Below are 12,284 nucleotides of genomic sequence, written 5' to 3'. Positions count from 1 at the left end.
AACATGAACAAAGTGAAAAAATAAGTGTAATTTGAACAATATTCTGTCTCAGTTTATCATTTACACACGTTCATTATAACGTACAGATCACAGTGGATCTACAAATACACAAAACATTTAAAATAACAGACAGAATCTTGTTAAAATTATACTTACTTCTCTTAAGACATTTCAGGTTGTTCATATTTGTTCAGGTTATTCACATTTTTTGCAAAATTATACTTCGTTTTAGTGTAAATACATGAAAATATTTACATTTACAAAGAGAAAAATTAGACGTTGTCATTATTTATAAATTATTATGATAGTATTTTACTGGTCCCACCCACTTGAGATTGAATTGGTCTGAATGTGGAACCTGAGCTAAAAGGATTGTTAATATCTTCAGTGTAATTTTTGCATTTCACAAATTCATACCAAGGACCGAACTGGACCCTTTGGCGGGCCAGATTTGGCCCCCGGGCCGCATGTTTAACACCTGTAGGTTAAAGTCTCATATTGCTGCTCAGTGAAAATCAATTGAATATGAATAGTATGACCTGGTTTTCCATTGGTGTAACTACAGACACAAACAACACAGATGTAATGAATAAAGCATGAACTTAAGGAAGTGAAGTAAGAAAATGTAAACTTTATTGCAACTTTGTCATTCTAAATTCTCTGATTTACAGAAGAGAAAAAAAAAACACTTGTAATGGCACAGTCATCGTAATATGTACATTGCGAACACTGCAATAATCCGGACGCTTGTGTCGTCCAGATTTAAGTGGCAGAGTGGCACGTTAAGGCACATGGCATCGTGTTTTGCTCAGTCCGTAGAGGGAAGGAATAATACATCAAAGCTTTAGTTTTTGTTTTTTTTTTCTTCTGCAACTTAACATACCACAGCACTCCATGAAAGCAATGGGAAATCACAGTTTGTCCGTTGTACATTCAACTCTAGGAGAGATTAAGACGTTGATGTGTTCACAATTTATCGTGTCGCACTAAGACATTTAGTGATTTTATAAGCATCAGTAAACCTGAGTGTATGAATCGATACAGTAAACTCGTTAGATCAAAGTTACACAGTCAATTTAGTGGTAAAGCCTTCACTAGGTGATAATACGGTTCCAGAGTCTGTATTATTATTATTACTTAAGATCGTCTTGTGGAGAACAAATTAGTACTGCCCTGCCACAGAGCAATGTCATCTATCTAACTGTATCTAATTTAATCACAGGCTGATATTATAATGAGAGAAAATCAGAACTCATTTACATCTGATTCGCTTATTTTTAGTCAGTTCAAAACAAATGAGGAATACTACGACAAAAAAAACTAATGCGACTGAAGTAGATGTAGTATGATCGGTTACTGTATATGTGATGACTGTTGCATCTGGTGAATCTAACATGGTTGCAATAGACATTTCTTACAACACGAAAGCATCATTTAAAAATAAAAATAAAATTGTTTTTGGGGGTGTAAAGAACTCCCCTCCCCCAACGTCGTCCTTTTTCACATCTCCTTTTCACCTCTGTTGTGTTGTCAAAAAGGCTTTATCCAGCGCTTCAGGCTTTCAACAAGCATATCAACATATCAACATCAGACATCAGAGTTAGTAAAAAACAAAAAAAAAATAAGAGCAGCCCATGTAAAGCACTTACTACAGCAGGTTAATAAGAGGGTAAAACCAAGTGGATACATTTAATAAAGCCAGAATTTACAATGACAGTGGCTTGGCCTCAAGTTCATCTGGCCTACAGTACTAAGGGACATTCAGGTGTGTCCAACAGAGTGGTATGTTAAAAATAAAGTCAAACTACTCTAAGAATAAGTGCTACGGGGTATAAGATTGTTGCGTCTGTTGACTCGGTAAGTAGTGAAAAACAGTAACTTGAGGTACATTCATAAAACATCAGCCTTTTGGCCTGATAAGTTCAAGTAAAAGCCTTTCCGATAAGTGAGCAAGACATATGGTACCAATGTGCATCGGTCTTCATGAGCTACTTTCCTCCCAATAAGCATTTCCTTCAATTAAGCACTTTCAGCCTAGCTTCCTTTGTCCTTGTTCATTTGGTCTTGTTGAGAGTTTCAGATTTGTTTTAAGCAAACAAGGGGCTTGCTTTGTTCCTCCTTGTCAAGAGAGCCAGCAGCAAAAAAAAATAAAAATTAAAAAATTAAAGACTGTAGAAATGCAGTATGTAAACCCACAGATTACTCTGGAACTTACATACACAGAAGCAGAACAAATCAAAAAGTCCGGAAAGAAGAAGAAAAAAAAAATGTATCAAAGAAAAAAAAAAAAACACATTAATTTTGAACTGTAAAGTGCAAGTATAAAAAAAATCTTTCTACATATCATCTCAAGACAGGATCTTGAGACTGGGTCATGGTCTTTAGTGGAAAAGTGCAGGTTGAGAACAGCACAAGTATTTAAAAAAAAAAAAAAAAAAAAAAAAAGAATTAGATTCAGAACAGTAACAGGATAAGTCAGGCGATGGATTATATGACTCAGCTTTTCCGTAAGAAAACAGCCACCTCCTCCAAGGCCACGGGGTAGTCCTGTAGGAACGTCCCCCCATCGAACACCTGCGCTTTCAGACTGTCCTGCCACTGGAAGCCCCCGTCGGGTAAATAAATATCCCTCTGCGCTGCCCCCTTCTCCACCACCGGTGCCACCAGGACCTGGAAACAGGCGACAACACGTACACGGGCATTAGTTCGGTTAAAACAAATTCAGATGTCATGAGGATCGCACGCTTAATTAGCAAGACATCGAGTTACAGCCGGGGGTCGAGGAGAGGAACTCAATCCCACCCCCCCACCCCCCCATTGGGAAGCCATGAAGTCACCTCGTCTCCGATGAGGAACTGATCATCGATGGTGAAGGTCATGGGGTCGTTGGGACTGAGCCACCACATCGGCCGATAGATGGGATATCCCGTCAGCTGCCACTCCTCTGCATACTTTTCTATCAGGGGGACCACAGTTTTCTGGTGCCGGGCGATGTAGGTCCGAGTTAAGTTTAACACCTACGTCAAAGAAACACAGAAGAGATAAAAAAGCAGTAATCACAGTTTCACTTGGATTTATTACCCACCCTCGAAGGGGAGGCAAGGGGGATTGTTTTTGGTTTGTTTGTTTGTTTTGTTGTTTGTTAACACTTTAACAGCAAAACTCTTGGTTGAATTCACACCATATCGGGTTTATAGATTTTGGGAACAGGAGGTCAATGTTCAAATTTTTTATGAATTTTTAAAATCTTAGTTTTTCCCATTTACTTATAATGGGCAAAATTTCAAAAGGCTGTAGCAGCAAAACTATTGGGTGAATTCATACCAAATTGGGTTTATAGATTGCCAGTGACACAGAATAGATGTCATTATATTTTGGGAAAAGAAGGTAAAATTTTCAATTTTCTATGAATTTTTCTAAATATATATTTTTTCCCATTTACTTATAATGCGCAAAATTTCAAATGTCTGTAGCAGCAAAACTGTTGGTTGAATTCATACTAAATTGGGTTTATAGATTACCAGTGATCCAGAGTACATGTGATTACATTTTGGGAAAAGTAAGTCAAACTTTCAAATTTTTTATGAATTTTTAAAATCTTAGTTTTTCCCCATTTACTTATAATGGGCAAAATTTCAAATGTCTATAGCAGCAAAACTATTGGGTGAATTCATACCAAATTGGGTTTACAGATTGCCAGTGACACAGAATAGATGTAATTACATTTTGGGAAAAGTAGGTCAAAGATTCAATTTTCTATGAATTTTTCTAAATATATATTTTTTCCCATTTACTTATAATGCGCGAAATTTCAAATGTCTGTAGCAGCAAAACTATTGGTTGAATTCATAACTAAATTGGGTTTATAGATTACCAGTGACCCAGAATAGATGTGGTTACATTTTGGAAAAAGTAAGTCAAAGTTCAAATTTTTAATGAATTTTTCAAAAATCTTTTTTCTTCTCTCATTTACTTATAATGGGCGAAATTTCAAATGTTTATAAAAACATCAATTTTGTTTCAATTTACTTCAAACTTGGCACATACATAGAGGCAATTGATAGGCTGACATCAGAACATGTATAGACATGATGACATTAGCTGGATTGATGCCAAAATAAGCTCCAATACCTGCAGGTATGGTGTTTTATGTAGTTTTACAGTTTGGTGCTTGATTTCAAGTTGATAAGATAAGATAAGATAAGATAAGATAAGGTAAGGTAAGGTAAGGTAAGGTAAGGTAAGGTAAGGTAAGGTAAGATAAGATAAGATAAGATAAGATAAGATAAGATAAGATAAGATAAGATAAGATAAGATAAGATAAGATATATTTGGTTCACATATCTGTAAAATAAGCATAAGATGTAAACAAAAACATAACAAAAACGACCAACATTTAACATTCAACATTCATGTGAAAACCTAGCCTGTGGTGCAGTATTTATGTGATCTTTCTCTGGTTCAGGTGTGAGATGGAATATGGCACAAAAGAGTTTTTCTATTTTTTCCTCCTGCAGCAGGGCACTCTGAAGCGTCTCTCAGAAGTCAGTTCATATTCTCTGTTCAGCACGTGTCAGGTTATGTTGAGCTTGTTTATGAGCACGTGTAGTTTTATTTTTATTTCGCACAATCAAAGTCATTTTTATTGTTTTAATATTAGAATCAGTTTTTAAAATCATCTCAGTTCAGGGGTCGCATACAACCCATGTGGTCTCAAGTGGGTCGGGCCAGTAAAATATTTAACCTATAAATCACAGGTGTCAAACATGTGGCCCGGGGGCCAAATCCAGCCCACCAAAGGGTCTAGTCCGGCCCTTGGGAGGAATTTGTGAAATGCAAAAATTACACTGAAGAAATTAACAATCCTATTAGTTCTGGTTCCACATTCAGACCAATTCATTCTCAAGCGGGCAGGACCAGTAAAATACTATCACAATAACATATAAATAATGACAACTCCAAATTTTTCTCTTTGTAAATGTAAATATTTTCATGTATTTTCACTAAAACAAAGTATAATTTTGCAAAAAAAAAAAAAGAAAAAAGAATATCCTGAACAAATATGAACAACCTGAAATGTCTTAAGAGTTTTTTTTTTTTTTTTTTTTTTTTAATTTTAATGATATTCTGCCTGTTATTAAATGTTTTGTGTGTTAGTACATCCACTGTGATCTGTAAGTTATAATGTAAATGTGTAAATGATAAACTGAGGCAGAATATTGTTAAAATTACACTTATTTTTTCAGTTTGTTCATGTTCACATCTTTTGAAAGGATAGTTTGTAGATGTAAACCTTTTCATAATGTAAATTTACTTTTTTTTGTTCTAAAACAGAGAAAAGTTTGGAGTTGACATTATTTATATATTATTATGTTATTATTTTACTGGTCTGGCCCACTGCAGATCAAATTTAGCTGAATGTGGCCCCTGAACCTTTGGCGGGCTGGATTTGGCCCCCAGGCCGCATGTTTGACACCTGTGCCTTATGGGATAAGTAAAGGCATATCTTGTCTTATATTACTTGGTTAACACAGTACTTCAAATATACTTGTGATGTTTTTACATTTATTTCAGTTCACAAAATGATGCTTTCACTACTAGTTTGCAAAAGCTGCAAATATAAAGGCTTTGAAAAGCTTCATGCAGAGCGTCATCCAAAACCACTTACGTCTTTGACTAATATCCTTCTAAATATATTTTCAAGAAATCTCGAGTGAATGAGAATTTGAAACCAACAACAACAAAAAAAGTTCTTTCCTAAACTAAATCATCTGCCACAAGGATTTCAGTACAAGAATAACACTAACAGTGAGGTCTGTTAAACACATCGGTGCCATCTCTACACCCAGACGTACAGATAGAAGTTCAGAGCAGCTCCGTGTTGACTTAGCGGTCTAACACTGTCCAAGTCTCTCTCCTGTCTCCTTCTGACCAAACTGCTTCAGCATTCCTGGAAGGGTCACATCCTCCGCAGTGTCCCATGACAAAAACAAAACCTGACCACATCTATAAAAAATGTATTTTTATGAGTTGGGATTGAGAACATTTGTAGGAATGAGCTTGAAGTCACAGCCTGGGTTTGAGTGGATCCCTCTCTAATTGAGAAGCCAGGCATGTATGTGGGTTTGAGGTTTTATTTGCTATTCGATTCCGATGCAGTCATTTCTGTGACCTGTCTACGACTGACCAAAGTCCCACACGCTCTGGAAACGAAGGTGCGCTCCACTTAAACTGCAGTAAAATAACTAAAACAGAAGGCTTTTATCATGTGTAATTCAGCAGCATATTCTTCTCATAATAATGTCTTCTCAGTCTCACTTCATCTGAGTTTATAAGTTGAAGGCCTTTGCGAGAGACCAAAATGGAAAACATCAACTGCTGACAAATGTCTAGCTGCCCAAAAAGCCTATTTTTATCTTTGTCACGCAACACAAGTTATAACCAATATATTTTGCTGCCTCAGTCGTCTCCTTCTGGAAAGAAAAAACGCAGTCGATCACTCCCACTCTGTCACACTTGTCAATTACTCATGGAAATCTTAATTGCCACAATAAAGTATTTTTCCAAGACTTGTCCTCAAATTCATTATCATTCCTGCCGAAGTGGCTCTTGACGTTGTAGCCGAGAACGAGCCTGAGCCATAAATCTAGACGAGGGGATTGTAATTCAGAACAGATGGACTCTTAACCACAGGTGATGTCGGGAGGGGGCCAAGCAATCGCTCCTATTGAGGGAGGAAGTAAAGGGGCGAAGGAGGGGTGGGGGGGTAGCCCTCATAACTCTGGAGAAACAGCAAGTGGAACCTGAACCCGGCTCCCACATTGTCAGTAGTGTAGATATGTGTCACTGTAGTCTCGCAGACCACAGGCGTTGTTTATTTCTCCTGTTTGTGGTGGACGGTACACTCTCAAAAATAGAGGTACGAGATCAGAACATTTATGTACCTATAAGTACATTTTTTAAGAATGTTCTCTCAAAAGTACAATATTGGTCTTTAGGAGGCCAGAATCGCACCTTTAGACTATGAAAAAGGGTCCAAAATTATGTAAAGTACAAATGTATACTATAAGGTACCCTGCAGCATTAAAAAATGTGTATAGACCATGAGAATAGGCTATAGGCTAGGAGAACTGAACAGTAGGCCTAATTATAGTTTAAACATTAGGCTTACCACATTATTTATTATATATCATATTGTAATTTCTCTATATTATATTTAATAATAATTTATGTTTTAATTTAATAGCCCAATTAGCTCAATGATAATAGCCTAATAATTTCTTTAGCTTATTAGAACCTCTGATTATTACCATAATCTCTGTTTTATCAAGTTTTCATTCACACCTCCATGTCTTGATGTCGTAGCTTGCCTATGCCGTTTTTTTTTTTTTTTTTCTCAATTAGGCCACTGGTTCAAACTTTAAACATCATGGCATTATCAACTATATGAGAGTTTTCTTTCTATGTAAAGTACTTAAGGTACAAAAATGGACCATTTCGAAAGGGTTACAGAAATGTTTCTTAAAAAAGTACACCCCCAGCGACAAGCATTTGTACCCTTTTCAGTACAAGCTGGTACCTCTACTTTTGAGAGTGTACATAACTGATTTCCAGCAGAGAGAGGCAGGAAGGAGTGCCGGCCCCCCCACCAGGTTTGCGTTTTGATAGAGCGGCGGTCAGTCGGCCCTCACGCCTCTCTGAAAACACAGCGTCTAGCTCAGTGACACGGTGGGAACTTCTTAGCGCTGACCTGCAGAGCTGAGGAGAGGCTGCTGTGTCAATAAACTCTCACTCCTCTGCCTCTTTTCTTACATAGTCTCGCAGCGCCAAATGGGTCTCTTTGTCTTTTTTATAGGATATAATCAGCAGCATTCACACGTCCATTCACCTCAACTGTTTTCTCTAAACCACAGGTGGCAAACATGCGGCCCGGGGGCCAAATCCGGCCCACCAAAGGGTCCAATCTGGCCCTGTTGAGCCGCATTATGTAATAAATTCCCATTATGTAATAAATTCCCATTATTTAATAAAAGTTCAAAATGTAATAAGAATGCCACATCATAGGTTATTATGATAATATTTTACTGGTTCACTTAAAATCTAATTGGACTGTATGTGTCTGTACATGGAACCTGCCTTAAAAGGATTTCAACACCACTGATTGTTAATATCTTCAGAGTAATTTTTGCATTTCACAAATTCATCCTGTGGGCCTGTTGAGCCGCATTATGTAATAAATTCCCATTATGTAATAAAAGTTCAAAATGTAATAAGAATGTCACGTCATCTTGTAATAAAGCCGTATTATGTAATAAACTGACGCATTTTGTAATAAACTACCTCAATGCATTATGTATTAAATTTTTTCGCATTATGTAGTTAGTTATTACAATTTGAGAAGTTTATTACAAAATGCGCTTGACACATTTTTATTTTCAGGAAAATGGACTGGAGCTTATCTCTGTGACATAAATCGATAAAACACACAATAAATGTTTGCTGTTCAATCTGAGGGTGTCAAGGAACATTTTTCCGAAATCTTAAGATACTGTATCAGACACAACTGACACGGCAACAGAATAACAATGTGCTAAATTAATCTTTAAACTGTGTGGTTAAAGTTCTGATTCCATTACCTGTAGCTCCTGAGACTAATTTCTTCTAAATTGCTCTGAAATTATATTAATTTGGATTGTTATTACATAATGAACCATGTTATTACATTTTTTTAAAAATAAAAATGTGTCAAGTGCATTTTGTAATAAATTTCTCAAATTGTAATAACTTACTACATAATGTGAAAAAATTTACTATATAATGTGTTGACGTAGTTTATTACAAAATGTGTCTGTTTATTACATAATGAGGCTTTATTACAAGATGACGTGACATTCTTATTACATTTTGAACCTTTACTACATAATGGGAATGAAGCTCAACAGGCCCGCAGGATGAATTTGTGAAATGCAAAAATTACTCTGAGGATATTAACAATCAATGGTGTCAAAATCATTTTACTTCAGGTTCTATGTACAGACACATACAGTCCAATTAGATTTTAAGTGAACCAGTAAAATATTATCATAATAACCTGTAAGTAATGACAACCCCAAATTTTCTTTGTTTTTTTTATGTAAAAAAGGAAAATTACATGAAAATGTTTACATTACCAAACTATACTTTTACAAAAAATGTGAATAACCTGAACAAATATGAACAAATGGAAATGCCTTAAGAAAAGTAAATGCAATTTTACCAATATTCTACCTGTTACTAAATGTTTTGTGCGATTGTAATGCACATGTGTAAATGATAAACTGATAAAAACGAGGCAGAATATTGTTAGAACTGCACTTGTTTTTCTTATGACAATTCAAGTTGTTCATGTTATTTACATTTTTAAGGAAACTTTGTAGATGTAAACCTGATCATAATATAATTTTACTTTTTTCACTGTTAAGATTTTACTGGTTCGGCCCACTTCAGATCTAATTTAGCTGAATGTAGAACTGAAGTAAAATGAGTTTGACACCCCTGTTCTAAACCACAGGTGTCAAACTTGCGGCCCGGGGGCCAAATCCGACCCGCCAAAGGGTCCTAATCTGGCCCCTGGGATGAATTTGTGAAATTCAAAACTTACACAGAAGATATTAATCATTTTAGTTCAGGTTCCCAATTTAATCTCAAGTGGGTCAGATCAGTAAAATACCATCACAATAACCTAGAAATACTCATAACTCCAAATTTTTCTCTTTGTAAATGTAAAAATTTCCACAAAAACACGAATAACCTGAACAAATATGAACATTTTGAAATGTCTGAAGTGCAAGTTTTCCAATATTCTGCCTGTTATTAAATGTTTTGTGTATTTGTTGATCCACTGTGATCTGTAAGTTGTAATTTACACGTGTAAATGATAAACTGGGGCAGAATATCGTTAAAATTGCACTTAGTTTTCTTAAGAAATTTCAGTTTGTTCATGATATTCACATTATTTTAAAGGATAGTTGATAGATGTAAACATTTTGATCACATAATTTTACTTTTTTCGCTCTAAAACACTAGACACTCCTGCTCTAAACAGTAAAACCCAGTATGGTGGACTGGTGTGGTATTTTTATTTATTTATTTTTTTTTTTACAGTTGTTCTATGTCTTTTAATCTATTCTTGTATTTCATTCTTTTATTTATTCTTCTGTACAGCACTTTGGTCTACTGCGGTTCTTTTAAAGTGCTTTACAAATAAAGTTGGATTGGATTTGGATGGTGATGCAGTTGCAATGAGTTGCATTGTGGAGCAAATTATCAAAACATAAATAAATCATAGTGTGTGTCTCATTGTTAAAAATAAATAAATACAATTAAAAATGAAGTAAATCATATACACATTATTCTACATTTGAAAATATTCTACATTCAACAGGTGTTTTCTGTTAGGATATTCAGAATATGTGGAATACATTACAGACCTTATTCCAGTTTTATGAGAATTCTTAGGACATGTGTATAACCAGAAAATGAATTAATTAAATCTTAAAATTAAATTAACTGAACTAATGAGTGCTTTTTACTGCAGGTTTATGGCTGTCAGGAGGAGTAAAGTCAAAGATCCTGTCTGGTACAGATGGATGCTCCGAGAAAAAAATCATGTTTCGGATTTGATGGAAAAACCTACAATTGAAGAGGATGTCAGCAGGTTTAAGATATTAGCAAATATCGAAAAAAAAAACCCCTACTTTTTCCTGAAGGTGTTTGATGGAACTAAAGAGGGGAGAGGAGTTCACACTGTGGAACGTCTTTTACCAGTGGAAAACGGTGAAAAATCATTTATTTTAATAGGCTATGGATGGCTGCATGTGAGGAGGAATATTAGAGGAATATTCAGTATAATTATCCATGTAAACTTTAGATAGAATACTGTTATTGAACCCTTATATGTAATGAAGGCAGAAACATCTGGTTGTACTTGTTTTGCCTTATGAATTTAATACTTAAACTACCCTTTTTGTACATATCATTTAAAACTTACCTTGTGTTCCATATGATGTTTGTGTAATATATGTTTAGTTACCATCCTGACTTTAATCTGATCAATTGTGACACTTCTGTAAAAGAGATTTTTGATTTCAATGAGTCTTTAGGTAAATAAATGTTAAATAAAAATAAGATAGAAAATACTACTATATGTGAATACGCTAAATATTTGGTAAAGGTGATGTTGATAGCTGCAAAAAATGTATAACAGGGAATTGTGGGAAGATGAACGTACCATCAAAGGATCAATGGATAACTACGATCGAGGACATATTTCTAATGGAAAAACTAACACACAGATTGAGACTACAAGAACCACAAATGAACAAAAAGTGGAAAAAAATTGACATTATATAAGCAAAATAATTGTTAAGACTGTGCTACCCAGACTTATTTATGTTGTTGTGTTTTCTTTTTGTTGTTGTTCTTTTAAAACTAATAAAATATAAGTTAAAAAAAAAAAGATAGAAAATACTGTGCATGTAAATAGAGGTGAAAGAAAATATTGATTCTGCAAAATATCGCGATATTCCATTTCACAATACTGTATCGATATTAAAAAGTACTGTATCGATATTTTTAGGTATTTATTCAAATGCAGATATTGTGGAGGTTCATTTTTGTTTTTTGTTTTTCTTTATTGTTTATATCTTATTTATTATTATTATTTAACACTGTTTTATTAAATAATGGTTATTTGAAGCATCCTAAAAGCACTTTTTACTGTCTGAGAGGCAAATGTTAGTTCCTTTGGAAACTAGGAGAATTAGGAAAATTTTGTGATACAGTATTAGATCCTGTTGTGATCAAAATAAAAATGTGTTTAGTATTTGTGCATATTTCTGGCGTAATTAAATTATTCCAGGAAATAATTATTTTAAAAAAAGAAACAAACAAAAAATTGCCATTTTAACAGTATCATGATATATTAGGATATATCGTATCGTAATCATAGTATTGTGATTTGTATCGCATCGCCATGATTCTTGCCGATACACAGCCCTACATGTAAACATAGTGAATGTGTTAAAGAGGCGATAAGTTATATAAGTTTTGGAACACAGTGATTTCAAGTTTTTCATAGTTAATGGGGGATAAATGTCATAGTATAATTTCCATTGCATTAAACATCTTTATTTAGTTTGTCATTTTAAAAGTGATTCCTTTAGATTTCATAAATATTTGTCATTTGCCATTGATAATAATTTTAACTCATAACTAACTCAGGAAGAAAAAACAACCTTTAAACT

At 34.6% G+C, this 12,284-nt stretch overlaps 1 protein-coding gene across 3 annotated transcripts in view; it reads right to left on the bottom strand.

Annotated features, from left to right (window-relative positions):
- Positions 1 to 611: 611 nt before the first annotated feature.
- The window catches only part of LOC115421338 (SITS-binding protein), a 46,557-nt gene continuing 34,884 nt past the window's right edge, over positions 612 to 12,284 (bottom strand). For all 3 annotated transcript variants that reach the window (XM_030137179.1, XM_030137180.1, XM_030137181.1), the window contains 2 exons: positions 2,838 to 3,017; positions 612 to 2,670 (listed from right to left, as the gene is read on the bottom strand). In XM_030137179.1, coding sequence (XP_029993039.1) covers positions 2,497 to 2,670; positions 2,838 to 3,017 — 354 coding nt within the window. In that variant the 3' untranslated portion in view covers positions 612 to 2,496. The remainder of the gene's footprint in view (positions 2,671 to 2,837; positions 3,018 to 12,284) is intronic.

The sequence above is a fragment of the Sphaeramia orbicularis genome, chromosome 6 (genome assembly GCF_902148855.1).
Source record: "Sphaeramia orbicularis chromosome 6, fSphaOr1.1, whole genome shotgun sequence".
NCBI classification, from domain to species: domain Eukaryota; kingdom Metazoa; phylum Chordata; class Actinopteri; order Kurtiformes; family Apogonidae; genus Sphaeramia; species Sphaeramia orbicularis.
This window is presented reverse-complemented; position numbering and strand designations above follow the sequence as displayed.